At 41.8% G+C, this 12,383-nt stretch overlaps 1 protein-coding gene across 1 annotated transcript in view; it reads left to right on the plus strand.

Annotated features, from left to right (window-relative positions):
- Window positions 1-12,383, plus strand: part of map3k5 (mitogen-activated protein kinase kinase kinase 5) — a 180,746-nt gene that overhangs the window by 90,226 nt on the left and 78,137 nt on the right. The window contains exons 15-17 of the mRNA XM_067984803.1: window positions 4,276-4,409; window positions 9,422-9,549; window positions 10,912-11,048. Coding sequence (XP_067840904.1) covers window positions 4,276-4,409; window positions 9,422-9,549; window positions 10,912-11,048 — 399 coding nt within the window. The remainder of the gene's footprint in view (window positions 1-4,275; window positions 4,410-9,421; window positions 9,550-10,911; window positions 11,049-12,383) is intronic.

A 12,383-nucleotide genomic window follows, 5' to 3' on the forward strand; every position in this document is an offset into this window, starting at 1 on the left:
CTCAGAGGGTGGTGAACCTGTGGAATTCTCTACCACAGAAGGCAGTGGAGGCCAAGTCATTAGATGTATTCAAGAAGGAGATAGATATATTTCTTAATGCTAAAGGGATCAAGGGATATGGGGAAAAAGCGGGAACAGAGTACTGAGTTAGACGATCAGCCATGATCACTTTCAATGGCGGAGCGGGCCCGAAGGGCCGAATGGCCTACTCGTGCTCCTATTTTCTATGTTTCTATGATGTTTCATAGAATGATGCAGCACAGAAGGCACCCTTTTGGCCAATCTTGCCAAATCGAGAGAGATGTCCAATTAGTCCCACTCCCCGCTCTTACCTCATAGCCCTACAATTTTTTCCTTTTCAAGCGTACAAGATTTCAAGATTTTGTTCAGGGATGCAAGCAAGTCAACTGCAACAGGTTGGATGGTTTTAGAATGTGAGACTCATACTGCTTGACAAAAGAGGGATTTGTTCATGAGAAGAGTTGATTAGAGGATAATACCAGCTGTGGCTTAATACCTTGATCAACGCTTTAGAGAGGGGATTCTGAGTATTTCTGGTTTTTCAAATTAATTTCATTCACATTTTCTCAGTTTTTGGAGATCTCTATCAGTTCCATTTTTCTAAATTTATGTCCTTTGCTTTTGTTCAGTTTTGTAGTGCATAATCCATACTGAATGGTACATGTAACTAAAGTCATCAGATTCTCTCTCTAATTTTTGATTGGTCCAAACAAAGCATTATCCTTTCTTGCACATTGTTACCATTTATTCAACCTTTTTGCAGCCTCTGTCACTTGTACTGAACTTGATCTTAGCTTGGACTTGCCTAATATGCTGCAGATAATTGGTGATGTCTGCATTTAGGAGAGCCATTTACCTACTTGCCAGTAACACCTTTCCCATCACATGCATTTGTAACCATTTTTCTTTCAAACTAAAATGGGGAAGATTAAAGAACCAGGGCCTGACAAAACAATGTAATGCAGCTGAAATGTTGCAGATTGATGCAGTCCATATCGTGGTTCAGTGAGGTTAGGGTTATTACTATAAATTGCCTGAATTGTACCTTTTTGAATAAGCACAGCAGAGAGACGACATACATCTGGGGTTAGATTTTGTGCTGATCTGAATGTCAGCCAGTATAAACTGAGGTTGGGCTCATTCATAAAATATCTTTCTCTTTTCTAAATATTGGCCAGAAACATTTAGAATTCCAAATACATTTAGAATTAATTTCTACACCTTTATATCTGAGAATCCGGTGACTGGACAGTCCTAGACAATGTCATGATGGTCTCTCTCCACTACCTTCTTCACCCCTTTCCATTGAACTTTGCAGCTGTAACATTGTTATTTTACTGTGAGCTTCCATTTTTTAAGATTTGATGGCACGATGTAGGTCTGCTGAAGGATTTGGTTGAAGGATCTTGAACTGAATGGGGTTGACCCTTGTGCAGCCTTGCACAGTATGTGCTCTTGATCACACCTCTGATTTGTTATCCTGCTGTTTGAGTTTTTGCATCAGAACCTCGACTTGTGGTGACAGATTTTGTAGGTAATTTTAAAAATGATTAATGGGTTTAAGGCCTACAAATGGGGATAAACATCTGTTTGAAAATATTTAATGTCTTCTTGTTGCAACTCTTCAATCCGTGGACTTTCCATCAACTGATTGTGGAATTTATTAAAGTAAGTGCCCCCACCCGGAGTGTGGTTTAAGCTCTTTTCCTGACATTTGCATAATCCACTAAGAGTGGTTAACAGTGAGGTGTTATTTTTAAAAATTGTTTTGCTTTCATATGTGTTCACAGTTAATTATTCTGTTTCACTTCCTGTGGGTTTTTGGTGACACTTCATTTCTTGGAATATGAGAAAGCAGCATTTTTACCTGTCCAAACTACTTACTCAGTGTAATTTTTCCATGAGTATCTTTTGGAAAGAGCGTAAAGGGAAATAAAAGGCGCCTAAAGAGCAGGAAAAAAAACTAGATTAGGTTATGTAAGAATTGCTATCAAATTTGCTTAAATTGTTAGGTATAGTATGTGAAGACAATCTATTATTGGCTATTCCATAGCCTCATGACTGTGTAAAGAAGTTGTTTTGCTCTTTGTATCCATTTAATCTTGTATCCATGACCACTCATTCTAGACCTCTCAAGTACCGGAAACAGTCTACTTCTATCTACCCTGTCCCATCCTTTCATAATTTTAAACACTTCTATCATATCTCCCCATAATCTGTGTTGCTGTAACGAAAAAAGCCCCAATTTTTTAAGTCTTCGTGTTTGTATTTCTTCATCCCAGTGAATCAGCATTGAGCCCTCCCTAAAGTCTTGTATAGCGAGGAACCCAATACTGTACACAGTGCCATAACTGAGATCTTATTGTTTTATATAAGATCACTATTACCATTTGGCTTTTATATTCTACACCTCGTGATAAAACCTAGAATTCCGTTAGCTTTTTTTTACAGTCGCATCAACCTGAGGTGCTATTTTTAACGTCCTTTGAACCTGTAACTTCTGCTCTTCCACAGCACCGAGCCTCCTTCTATTCAGAGTATAATTACTGCTGTTATTTTTTTACCAAAATGAATCACCTCGCACTTAATGACATTGAATTCCGTCTGCCACTTTTTAACCCATTTTCCACCATTTGATCAATATCCCTTTGCAGTTTATTTTGGTCTTTTAAAGAATGATCTATTCCTACACTTTGATGTCATCTGTAAATTTTGACATCACTTCCTCTCAGCCTATATTCAAATAATTCATGTATACAGTAAACAGAAGTGGCCCCAGAACTGAAGTCTGTAGGATACCACTGCCCACTTCCAATCACTCTGGAAAAACTGCCCTTAACTCCTACTCTTTCCCTTCTAACCACTTTGTTTTCCAGTTTGCAATTCTCCCCCTTAATCTTGTCTAATAATCTCTCGTGTGAGTTAACCAGTTACCTATTTTTGGCACACACTCAGTCGTGCTCTGAAGTATCAGTCTAGATTATATGTTCAAATCCTAGAGTAAAGTTTGACTCCACAACCTTCTGACTCAGGCAAGAGTGCTACAAACTGAACCAAGCTGACACTTTTTCAAAAAGGCTGTATTTGGACCTAATTTTGCCAAATGTACATGCAAGATGACTTACTCGAGATTTATTTATTTACGCACCCTTGTGGATCTGCTGTGGTGTTGCTGGTTGAAATGTTTATATGGTGCTCAATTTTAAAATTAAATTGTGGGGGCTGCGAAAATGACAAAAATCCCTAGCTGGTTCGGAAGCCAGCTCCAAACCCCAACTTCCGAGTTTCCCACAGACGCAGCTGTGTGCGCGCGCGCTTCCCGAATCCGGAAGTCCCGCCGGCAATTAAAGCTGGCAGGATAATAGTTAAAGAACCAAATGTACCTCATTGACTTTTACTTCTGACATATTAGGTAGTGAAGATGATTTTAAACTTACCTGAGTGGCTTTCCTACGGCTTCCAATTCACGCCTGGTGAAACCGGGCATGAAGGGCCAGATCAGGCAAAAATAAACTAAATAAAAAACCGTTGCACAAAGTTGTAAAAAAAAACAAAATAAACCTACCTTTCCACCCTGCTCTGATGTCCCTCTCAGCCCTTGATGTGTCTCTCTGATCTTCCACTCTTCCACCCCCGCCCCGATCTTCCACTCTCCTTCCCCCACCCCCGATCTTCCGCTCTCCTCCCCTCCCCCACCCCCCGATCTTCCGCTCTCCTCCCCTCCCCCACCCCCCGATCTTCCGCTCTCCTCCCCTCCCCCACCCCCCGATCTTCTGTTCTCTCGCGGATGATGTCTCTATCTCTCTCTTTCTCTTCTCCCCGCCCCTCGCCCCTCGGTGTTGCAGCTCCTGTCGGCAGCCAGCCTTTCAATCAGGGGCTGCCGGGCGCGAATCCCAGAAAGAACTTTAATCACCATCAATTACATCGCGATCAATTTGGAAGAGGTACTTTTTAAAAATTCGGTTTGCCACGTGCATCTTCATTCTCCTGCCGCTGCCAACCCACCACCGTTTCAAAATTGAGCCGCTAGTGTTTTCGCATTGTGACATGTTGACATACAGATTTTCCCACTACCAAACCACGACACAGGAGCTAAGTTAATGTTTTCAGGGGGTATGCAATATACACCAAGATTATTAATATTTAGATTTATTAAGCTGTAGAAGCAATGTAAAATCTCAAAGAACAAAAGTAAACTCAGTGGAAACTGCAAGTTGAATACACTTATTTTTTTTCCCATTTTGTGTCTGACAGTATGATTACGAATATGATGAGAATGGTGAGAAGGTTATACTGGGTAAAGGGACATTCGGAATCGTTTATGCAGGTCGAGACCTCAGCAATCAGGTCAGAATTGCCATCAAAGAAATCCCGGAAAGGGACAGCAGGCAAGTAACTGAGTGCCTTGAGAGAGGAAACAATTGTCCATGAAAACTGCATGTATGAAGGATAATGTGATATGAGATTGTTTTTCAAGCAAGGAATCCTAAGGTCACAGCATGCAGAATCCAAGTGGCCTCGCACTTGGTAACCACTGCTTTTTTTCGTGACAGAGGATATACTGAGTAGTGCCATTAGCAGCAAGATCTGAGGCTGAAAGTGCTAGATTTAAAAACTCAAGAGGTACTGGATGTTGCCATGGTTTCAAATTCTACCCAGACTGATGGGGTGAAAATCCCTTTTGTGTGACGGTCATGCATGAAATGAGTTTGGGCAGTCTCTCCTGCTCATAGGCCCGCAGCACAAAAGTGCCCCTAATTGGCACTAATTTGCCAATCTCGCTTAGGCTGCAGCATGGTATGTGTGGGGAAATGAAAAATCATCATACTGGTGCAGTGAGGGATTCTCATCCAAGGCTGGGGCCGATGCACATTGGGGTAGATTTTCAGATCTTCAGTGCTTGGGTGTAAAGTGTTGATTGGGTAAGGTACAGAAAGGTAAATTGGGAGGGGAGGATCACAGGACTGTAATGCAGCCCACCCGATTTTCTTTCTGTTAACTTAAATGACAATTAAATTGGCCGGGCTCCATTACGATGGTGCATCCCGCCAAACCCAGTTCATTTTTCCGTGCTACGTCCGGTTGATGCTTTCCACCCAGGCACTGAAGACAAAAATCTATTCCGTTGTTGGGCAGAGCAAAGTGAACTAAACAATGCATCCAACCATGCCAAGCCTGACCTGGGATGCTATCAATGGTTTATCGCCAATGCTGCCAGCTTTTCAGTGGTGGTGCTGAATCCAGCGTGGAAAGAAAGAAAGGGAAGAAATTAAGAACTTAAGAAATAGCAGCAGGAGTAGGCCATACCCCCCTGGAGCATGCCCCGCCATTTAATAAGATCATGGCTGATCTTCGACCTCAACTCCACTTTCCCGCCCGATCCCCATATCCCTTGATTCCCCTAGAGTCCAAAAATCTATCTATCTCAGCCTTGAATGTACTCAATGACTCATCATCAACAGCCCTCTGGGGTAGAGAATTCCAAAGATTCACAACCCTCTGAGTAAAGAAATTCCTCCTCATCTCGGTCCTAAATGGTCAATCCCTTAACCTGAGACAATGCCCCCTGGTTCTAGACTCTCCAGCCAGGGGAAACAATCTCTCAGCATCTACCCTGTCAAGCCTCCTCAGAATCTTATGTTTCAATGAGATCACCTCTCATTCTTCTAAACTCCAGAGAATGTAGACCCATTCTACTCAATTTCTCCTCATAGGACAACCCTCTCATCCCAGGAATCAATCTAGTGAACCTTCGTTGCACCGCCTCTAAGGCAAGTATATCCTTCCTTAGATAAGGAGAACAAAACTGTGCACAGGTGGTCTCATCAAAGCCCTGTACAATTGTAGCAGGACTTCCTTACTCTTGTACTCCAACCACCTTGCAATAAAGGCCAACATACCATTTGCCTTCCTAATTGCCTGCTGTACCTGCATGCTAACTTTTTGTTTCTTTTACGAGATCACCCAAATCTCTGAGCACCAACATTTAATAGTTTCTCACCATTTAAAAAAAAAAAGTCTGCTTTTCTATTCTTCCTACCAAAGTGAATAACCTCACATTTCCCCACATTATACTCCATCTGCCACCTTCTTGCCCACTCACTTAACCTGTCTCAATCCCTTTGCAGACTCTGTGTCCTCCTCACAGCTTACTTTCCCACCTAGCTTTGTATCATCAGCAAACTTGGATACATTACACTCAGTCGCTTCATCTGAGGCATTAATATAGATTGTAAATAGCTGAGGCCCAAGCACTGATCCTTGCAGCACCCAACCAGTTACAGTCTGCCAACCTGAAAATGACCAGTTTATCCCTACTCTCTGTTTTCTGTCCGTTAACCAATCCTCTATCCATGCTAATATGTTACCCCCAACCCCATGAGCCCTTATCTTGCGTAATAACCTTTTATGTGGCACTTTATCGAATGCCTTTTGGAAATCCAAATATATTACATCCACTGGTTCCCCTTTATCTACCTTACTAGCTACATCCTCAAAAGACTTTAATAGGTTTGTCAAACATGATTTCCCTTTTATAAAACCATGTTGACTCTGCCTAATCATATTATTTTCTAAGTGCCCTGATACCACTTCCTTAATAATGGATTCCAGCATTTTTCCGATGACTGATGTCAGGCTAACTGGCCTGTAGTTCCCTGTTTTCTCTCCCCTCCTTTCTTGAATAGCAGTGTTACATTTGCTACCTTCCAATCCGCTGGGACCGTTCTAGAATCTAGGGAATTTTTGAAGATCAAAACCAACTTGTTTGTATATAGCACCTTTCACAACATCAGGATGTCTCAAAGTGATTTGCAGCTAATTAAGTACATTTGAAATGTAGTCATTATTGTAATGTGGGGAAATGCAACTGCCAAATTTCACACAAAAAGGTTCCACAAACAGCAGTAAGATAATAGAATCATAGAAAGTTACGGCACAGAAGGAGGCCATTCGTCCCATCGTGTCCGTGCTGGCTGAAAAAGAGGTCTCCAGCTTAATCCCACTTTCCAGCACTTGGTCCGTCGCCCGGTCGGTTAGTGCACTTCCAAGTGCACATCCAAGTACTTTTCAAATGAGTTGACGGTTTCTGCCTTTACCACCCTCTCAGGCAGTGAGTTCCAGACCCCCACCTTCCTCTGGGTGAAAAAATTTCTCCTCCGCTCCCCTCTAATCCTTTTACCAATTACTTTAAATCTATGCCCCCTGGTCACTGACCCCTCTGCTAAAGGAAATAGGGCCTCCCTATCCACTCTATCTAGTCCCGTCATAATTTTATGTACCTCAATTAAATCTCCCCTCAGCCTCCTTTGTTCCAAAGAAAACAACCCCAGCCTATCCAATCTTTTCTCGTAGCTAAAATTCTCCAGCCCTGGCAACATCCTTGTCAATCTCCTCTGTACCCTCGATAATGCAATCACATCTTTCCTGTAATGTGGTGACCACAACTGTATGCAGTACTCAAGCTGTGGCCTAAGCAATGTTTTTTGTACAGTTCCAGCATAACCTCCCTGCTCTTATATTCTATGCCTTAGCAAATAAAGGAAAGTATCCCGTATGCCTTCTTAACCGCCTTATCTACCTGTCCTGCTACCTTGAGGGATCTGTGGACATGCACTCCAAGGTCCTTTTGTTCCTCTACACCTCTCCGTATCCTCCCATTTATTGTGTATTCCCTTGCCTTGTTTGCTCTCCCCAAATGCATTACCTCACACTTTTCTGGATTGAATTCCCATTCACCACTATTCTGCCCACCTGACTAGTCCAATGATATCTTCCTGCAGTCTACAGCTTTCCTTCTCACTATCAATCACATGGCCAATTTTTGTATCATCTGCAAACTTCTTGATCAAGCCCCCCACATTCAAGTTCAAATCATTAATATATACCACAAAAAGCAAGGGACCGAGTATTGAGCCTTGCGGAACCCCACTGAAAACAGGCATCCAGTCGCAAAAACACCCGTCAACCATTACCCTTTGCTTCCTGCCACTGAGCCAATTTTGGATCCAACCAGCCACTTTCCCTGGGATCCCATGGGCGCTTACTTTTTTGATCAGTCTGCCATATGGGACCTTGTCAAAAGCCTTGCTAAAATCCACGTACACTTCGTCAAACGTGTTACCCTCATCGACCCTCCATGTTACCTCCTCAAAAAATTCAATCAAGTTAGTCAGACACGACCTTCCCTTAACAAATCCATGCTGACTGTCCTTGATTAACCCGTGCCTTTCTAAATGATGATTTATGCGGTCCCTCAGAATTGATTCCAATAATTTGCCCACCACCGAAGTTAGACTGGCCTATATTTCTCTGTCTATCTCTTTCTCCCTTTTTAAACAACGGTACAATGTTAGCAGTCCTCCGGCACTATGCCTGTAGCCAGGGAGGATCGTAAAATGATGGTCAGAGCCTCTGCCATTTCCTCCCTTGCTTCTCTAAACAGCCTGGGATACATTTCATACAAGCCTGGCGATTTATCTACTTTCAAATCCCTTAATACTTCCTCACTCACTATGTTTATCCCATCCAATATTTCACACTCCTCCTCCTCCTCCTCCTCCTTAACTACAATCTCTGCATCGCCCCCCTCTTTTTTGAAGACAAATGCAAAGTATTCATTAAGAACCATACCCACATCTTCCGCCTCCACACACAGGAGGCTCATAATGACAAGACAATCTGTTTTTAAGATGTTAGTTGAGGCATAGATGTTGGCCAGGATGCTGGGAGAACTCCCAAATCTTTCACATTCACCTGAGGGGGCAGACAGCCTCCGTTTAATGTCTCATCCGAAAGACAGCACCTCTGACAATGCAGCACTCCCTCAGTACTGAAGTATCAGCCTAGATTATGTGCTCAAGTCTCTGGAGTGGAGCCTGAACCCATGACTTTCTGAATCAGAGGTGAGAGTGCTGACACCTTGACTTGGTGGTAGTAGTAGAGTGTTAGACTATAGGATTGTCTAAAAATCTTATCAACACTGTATTGCTGGCTGAGCAGATTTAATAAATCCCTAAACGAATAATTTCCTCGCTAAGATTTGACCAGCTAATAACATTTTGAGCAAATGTGCTATGCTAACAACACTGAGATCACAAAGTTGACATCTTTCTACTGTGGCATCAGTGGCATTCTCACCAAAGGCCTTGTGCCTCAAAGATAAATGCTGACAGCCACAGGTTTCAAATTTACAACCCACTTAAAAACATGGGATCAAAAAGGTGCTTTTTTTCAAACTGAAAAAATTCCTTAGGCTACATGGGCTCTGTTTCTGTATATAGATTATTCTACCCCAATCTTTTTTTGCTAACTTAAAAATGAGGTGAGGAAATGTTTATTTATGGTTCCTGTGTTATTAAGAGACTGACTTGCTGCTATGTTTCTATCAAAATGTTTCCAGGTATTCTCAACCCCTCCATGAAGAAATTGCTTTACATAAGCATCTCAAGCACAAGAACATTGTGCAGTACCTGGGCTCTATTAGTGAAAATGGTTTCATTAAGATCTTTATGGAGCAAGTTCCTGGAGGTATGTTTGTTTATATTCCATTTAAAATGGAGTGTTCTGAACCCCAGATCACTATCGTCATCTGAGTTTTAGAAAAGTTTTGGATGTGCACAAAAGAACATGACAATTCTTAAATTGAATGTCATATCACTAAATATTTTTTTTTAAAGTTGCTCCGAGGCGGGTGAAGCATAAAAGGTTAATTTCTATGTAACATTTCAAAACATATTAGTTTAAGAAATAATCTTTACCATATTTTTTTGAGAGGATGTGGCTCCTGTTTTGACTTGGGACAACTATGTAGTAAACTTTTGTGACCACTCACATACATATACTTTAGATTGGTATGTATTTAACTAGTGTTTCATCATACAGAAAGATTCTCCATAGGCAGGTGAAGCTCGAATGGTTAATGTTAGTATACATTTCGAAATCAACAATGGATTCTGGTCAATATGGTTGTGTCAGCAACACTCAGTTGGTAGAACACTCTTGCCTCTGAATCAGAAGCTTGTGGGTTCCAAGTCCCACTTCAGGACTTGAATGTGTAATCTCGGTTGACATTTCAGTGCTGTACTGTGGGGTACCCTGTACTTTGGACTCTAGGGGAATCAAGGGATATGGGGATCAGGCAGGAAAGGGAGTTGAGGTCGAAGATCAGCCGTGATCTGATTGAATGGCAGAGCAGGCTCCAGACCTTATGGCCTACTCCTGCTCCTATTTTTTATGTTCTTATGTTGGAGGGCCCTATCTTCCTACTCTGGTAAACTTAAAGATCCCATAGCACTATTTGAAGAAGAGCAGGACGTTCTCTTGGAGTCCTGGCCAACATTCTTCCCTGAAGTAGCGCTACCAAAATATAGATTCAGCTTGTTTGCTGCTTATAGGACCTTGCTGTGTGCAAATTGATTTGCTGTACTTGCCTACAAAGCAAGAGTGACCAAACTTCATAAGTATTTAATTGGTTATGAAGCATTTTGGAACATCTTGAGAATGTGACAAGGCTGTGTACTTAAATGCATTTCTTTCTCTTTATTTGCATTAATGTGAATGCCTTTGGTTTAAAGCACTGGCTGAAAATAGCTTTTCTGACCCTTTAGGGTGCTAGACTTAACATATTTGATGCATAATCTGGTAAAATTGGAACATGTGCCATTAATTTCCACAAGGGTTCTCCTGATCGTCCATTGTAACTTCAGCGGAAAATCTGCGGAAATCCTGGAGAAGCAGCGTAAGCTGTCTTTACGCCATTTTTCTGAGGTTTCCGCAGATCTTGCATGAATGATTGGGAGAATCCCCATTGAAATTCAACCCCATTATGTTTTTCTAGACGTAAGTGGTCATTTTTACTAATGGTTTTTTTTTTGTTCTATGAATGAACAGGCAGCCTTTCTGCCCTCTTACGATCAAAATGGGGCCCCTTGAAGGATAATGAACAGACCATTGGATTTTATACCAAACAGATCCTGGAAGGATTGAAATACCTCCATGACAATCAAATAGCACATAGAGATATAAAGGTATGGTATGGTATGACCAAGGAGCAATAAATAAATTTGCATCCTGAATATTTGCATTATTTCCTGTTTTCAATGTAGTTATTCCTCATGGTGCAGTTTTTTTTCTTAATTGGGAAAGGGATTGGTTTGTACAGTGAATTAGCACAATTTCATTCACTGCTGGGACCGGGAATTGATTGTTAAAATTCCGATGTGAAATTAGTTTGGAGAGTCTCAGGAATTTTCCCAATAGGCAGAGGCCTATAGTACAAAAGCTACCCAAAATTGGCATTTTCATTCAAAGATGAAATAGGATGCCATGTGGGAGAAGTGGAAACATTCATGCTGGTGGAGTAGGGAATATTTTTCTGAGGTTCTTAAGGCACATTTTTGGGGAAGAGTAGAGACAGAAGAGATGTAAATGTTAAAAGGATTCAATAGGATAGATACAGGGAGACTATTTCCTCTGATGGGGGAATCAAGAATGAGGGGACATAATCTTAAAATTAGAGCTCGGCCATTTAGAAGGAAAATCAGGAAGCACTTTTTCACACAAAGTAGAAATCTGGGAACTCTCTTCCCCCAGAAGGCTGTGGATGCTGGGACAATTGGAGCTTTCAAGACTGAGATCGATAGATTTTTGTTAGGAAAGGGTATCAAAGGAAATGGAGGAAAGGCAGGTAAATTGAGTTGAGGTACAGATCAGCCATGATCTAACTGAATGGCAGAGCTGGCCCAAGGGGCTGTATGGCCTACTCCTGTTCCTAAGACAGAGACAGCTTTGCAGATTATCTGATTTGGTATACTTTTATCCACACATGATCGATCCAGACGCTGGGGTTGATTCAGACACTGATCCAGACACTGTTAGGTGCTCCTGGCAGACTGCACTCTATCACAAACGTGACCACAAGCTGACCTCACTTTTCCATCCATTAAAGTTAGTAGATGTAAAATTACGTCCAGCATAAATTTGTGATGGGTACCCGCAGTGGGTGAAAGCTATTTTGCCCAGGCCCTGAAGATTAATTTGTGAGCTGGAATGTTTAAAGTGGAAAAAGTTTTCAACTTTTCAGCACTGAGCTCACTCACTGGGGATAATTTTAACTGTATCAGATCGGCCGCCCGTTATCCATCTCGTCCGATTTTCCTTTCGATTGACTTCAATTTTAAAATTAAAATTTCAAGTTTAGAATTACCCCCACTGGCACTAGCACAGAAAAGGCAGTTCCGGCTTCCATCCACTCGTATCTCCTGGAGTGACAGGTGAAGCCCTCAGCCTTGCCAGGTTCTGACTGGGAAATAAGTTCAAGCTGCAAGGGAAATGGGAACAGTCTCCTGAACTAGCTCACATGT

This window comes from Heptranchias perlo, chromosome 5 (genome assembly GCF_035084215.1).
Source record: "Heptranchias perlo isolate sHepPer1 chromosome 5, sHepPer1.hap1, whole genome shotgun sequence".
NCBI lineage: Eukaryota > Metazoa > Chordata > Chondrichthyes > Hexanchiformes > Hexanchidae > Heptranchias > Heptranchias perlo.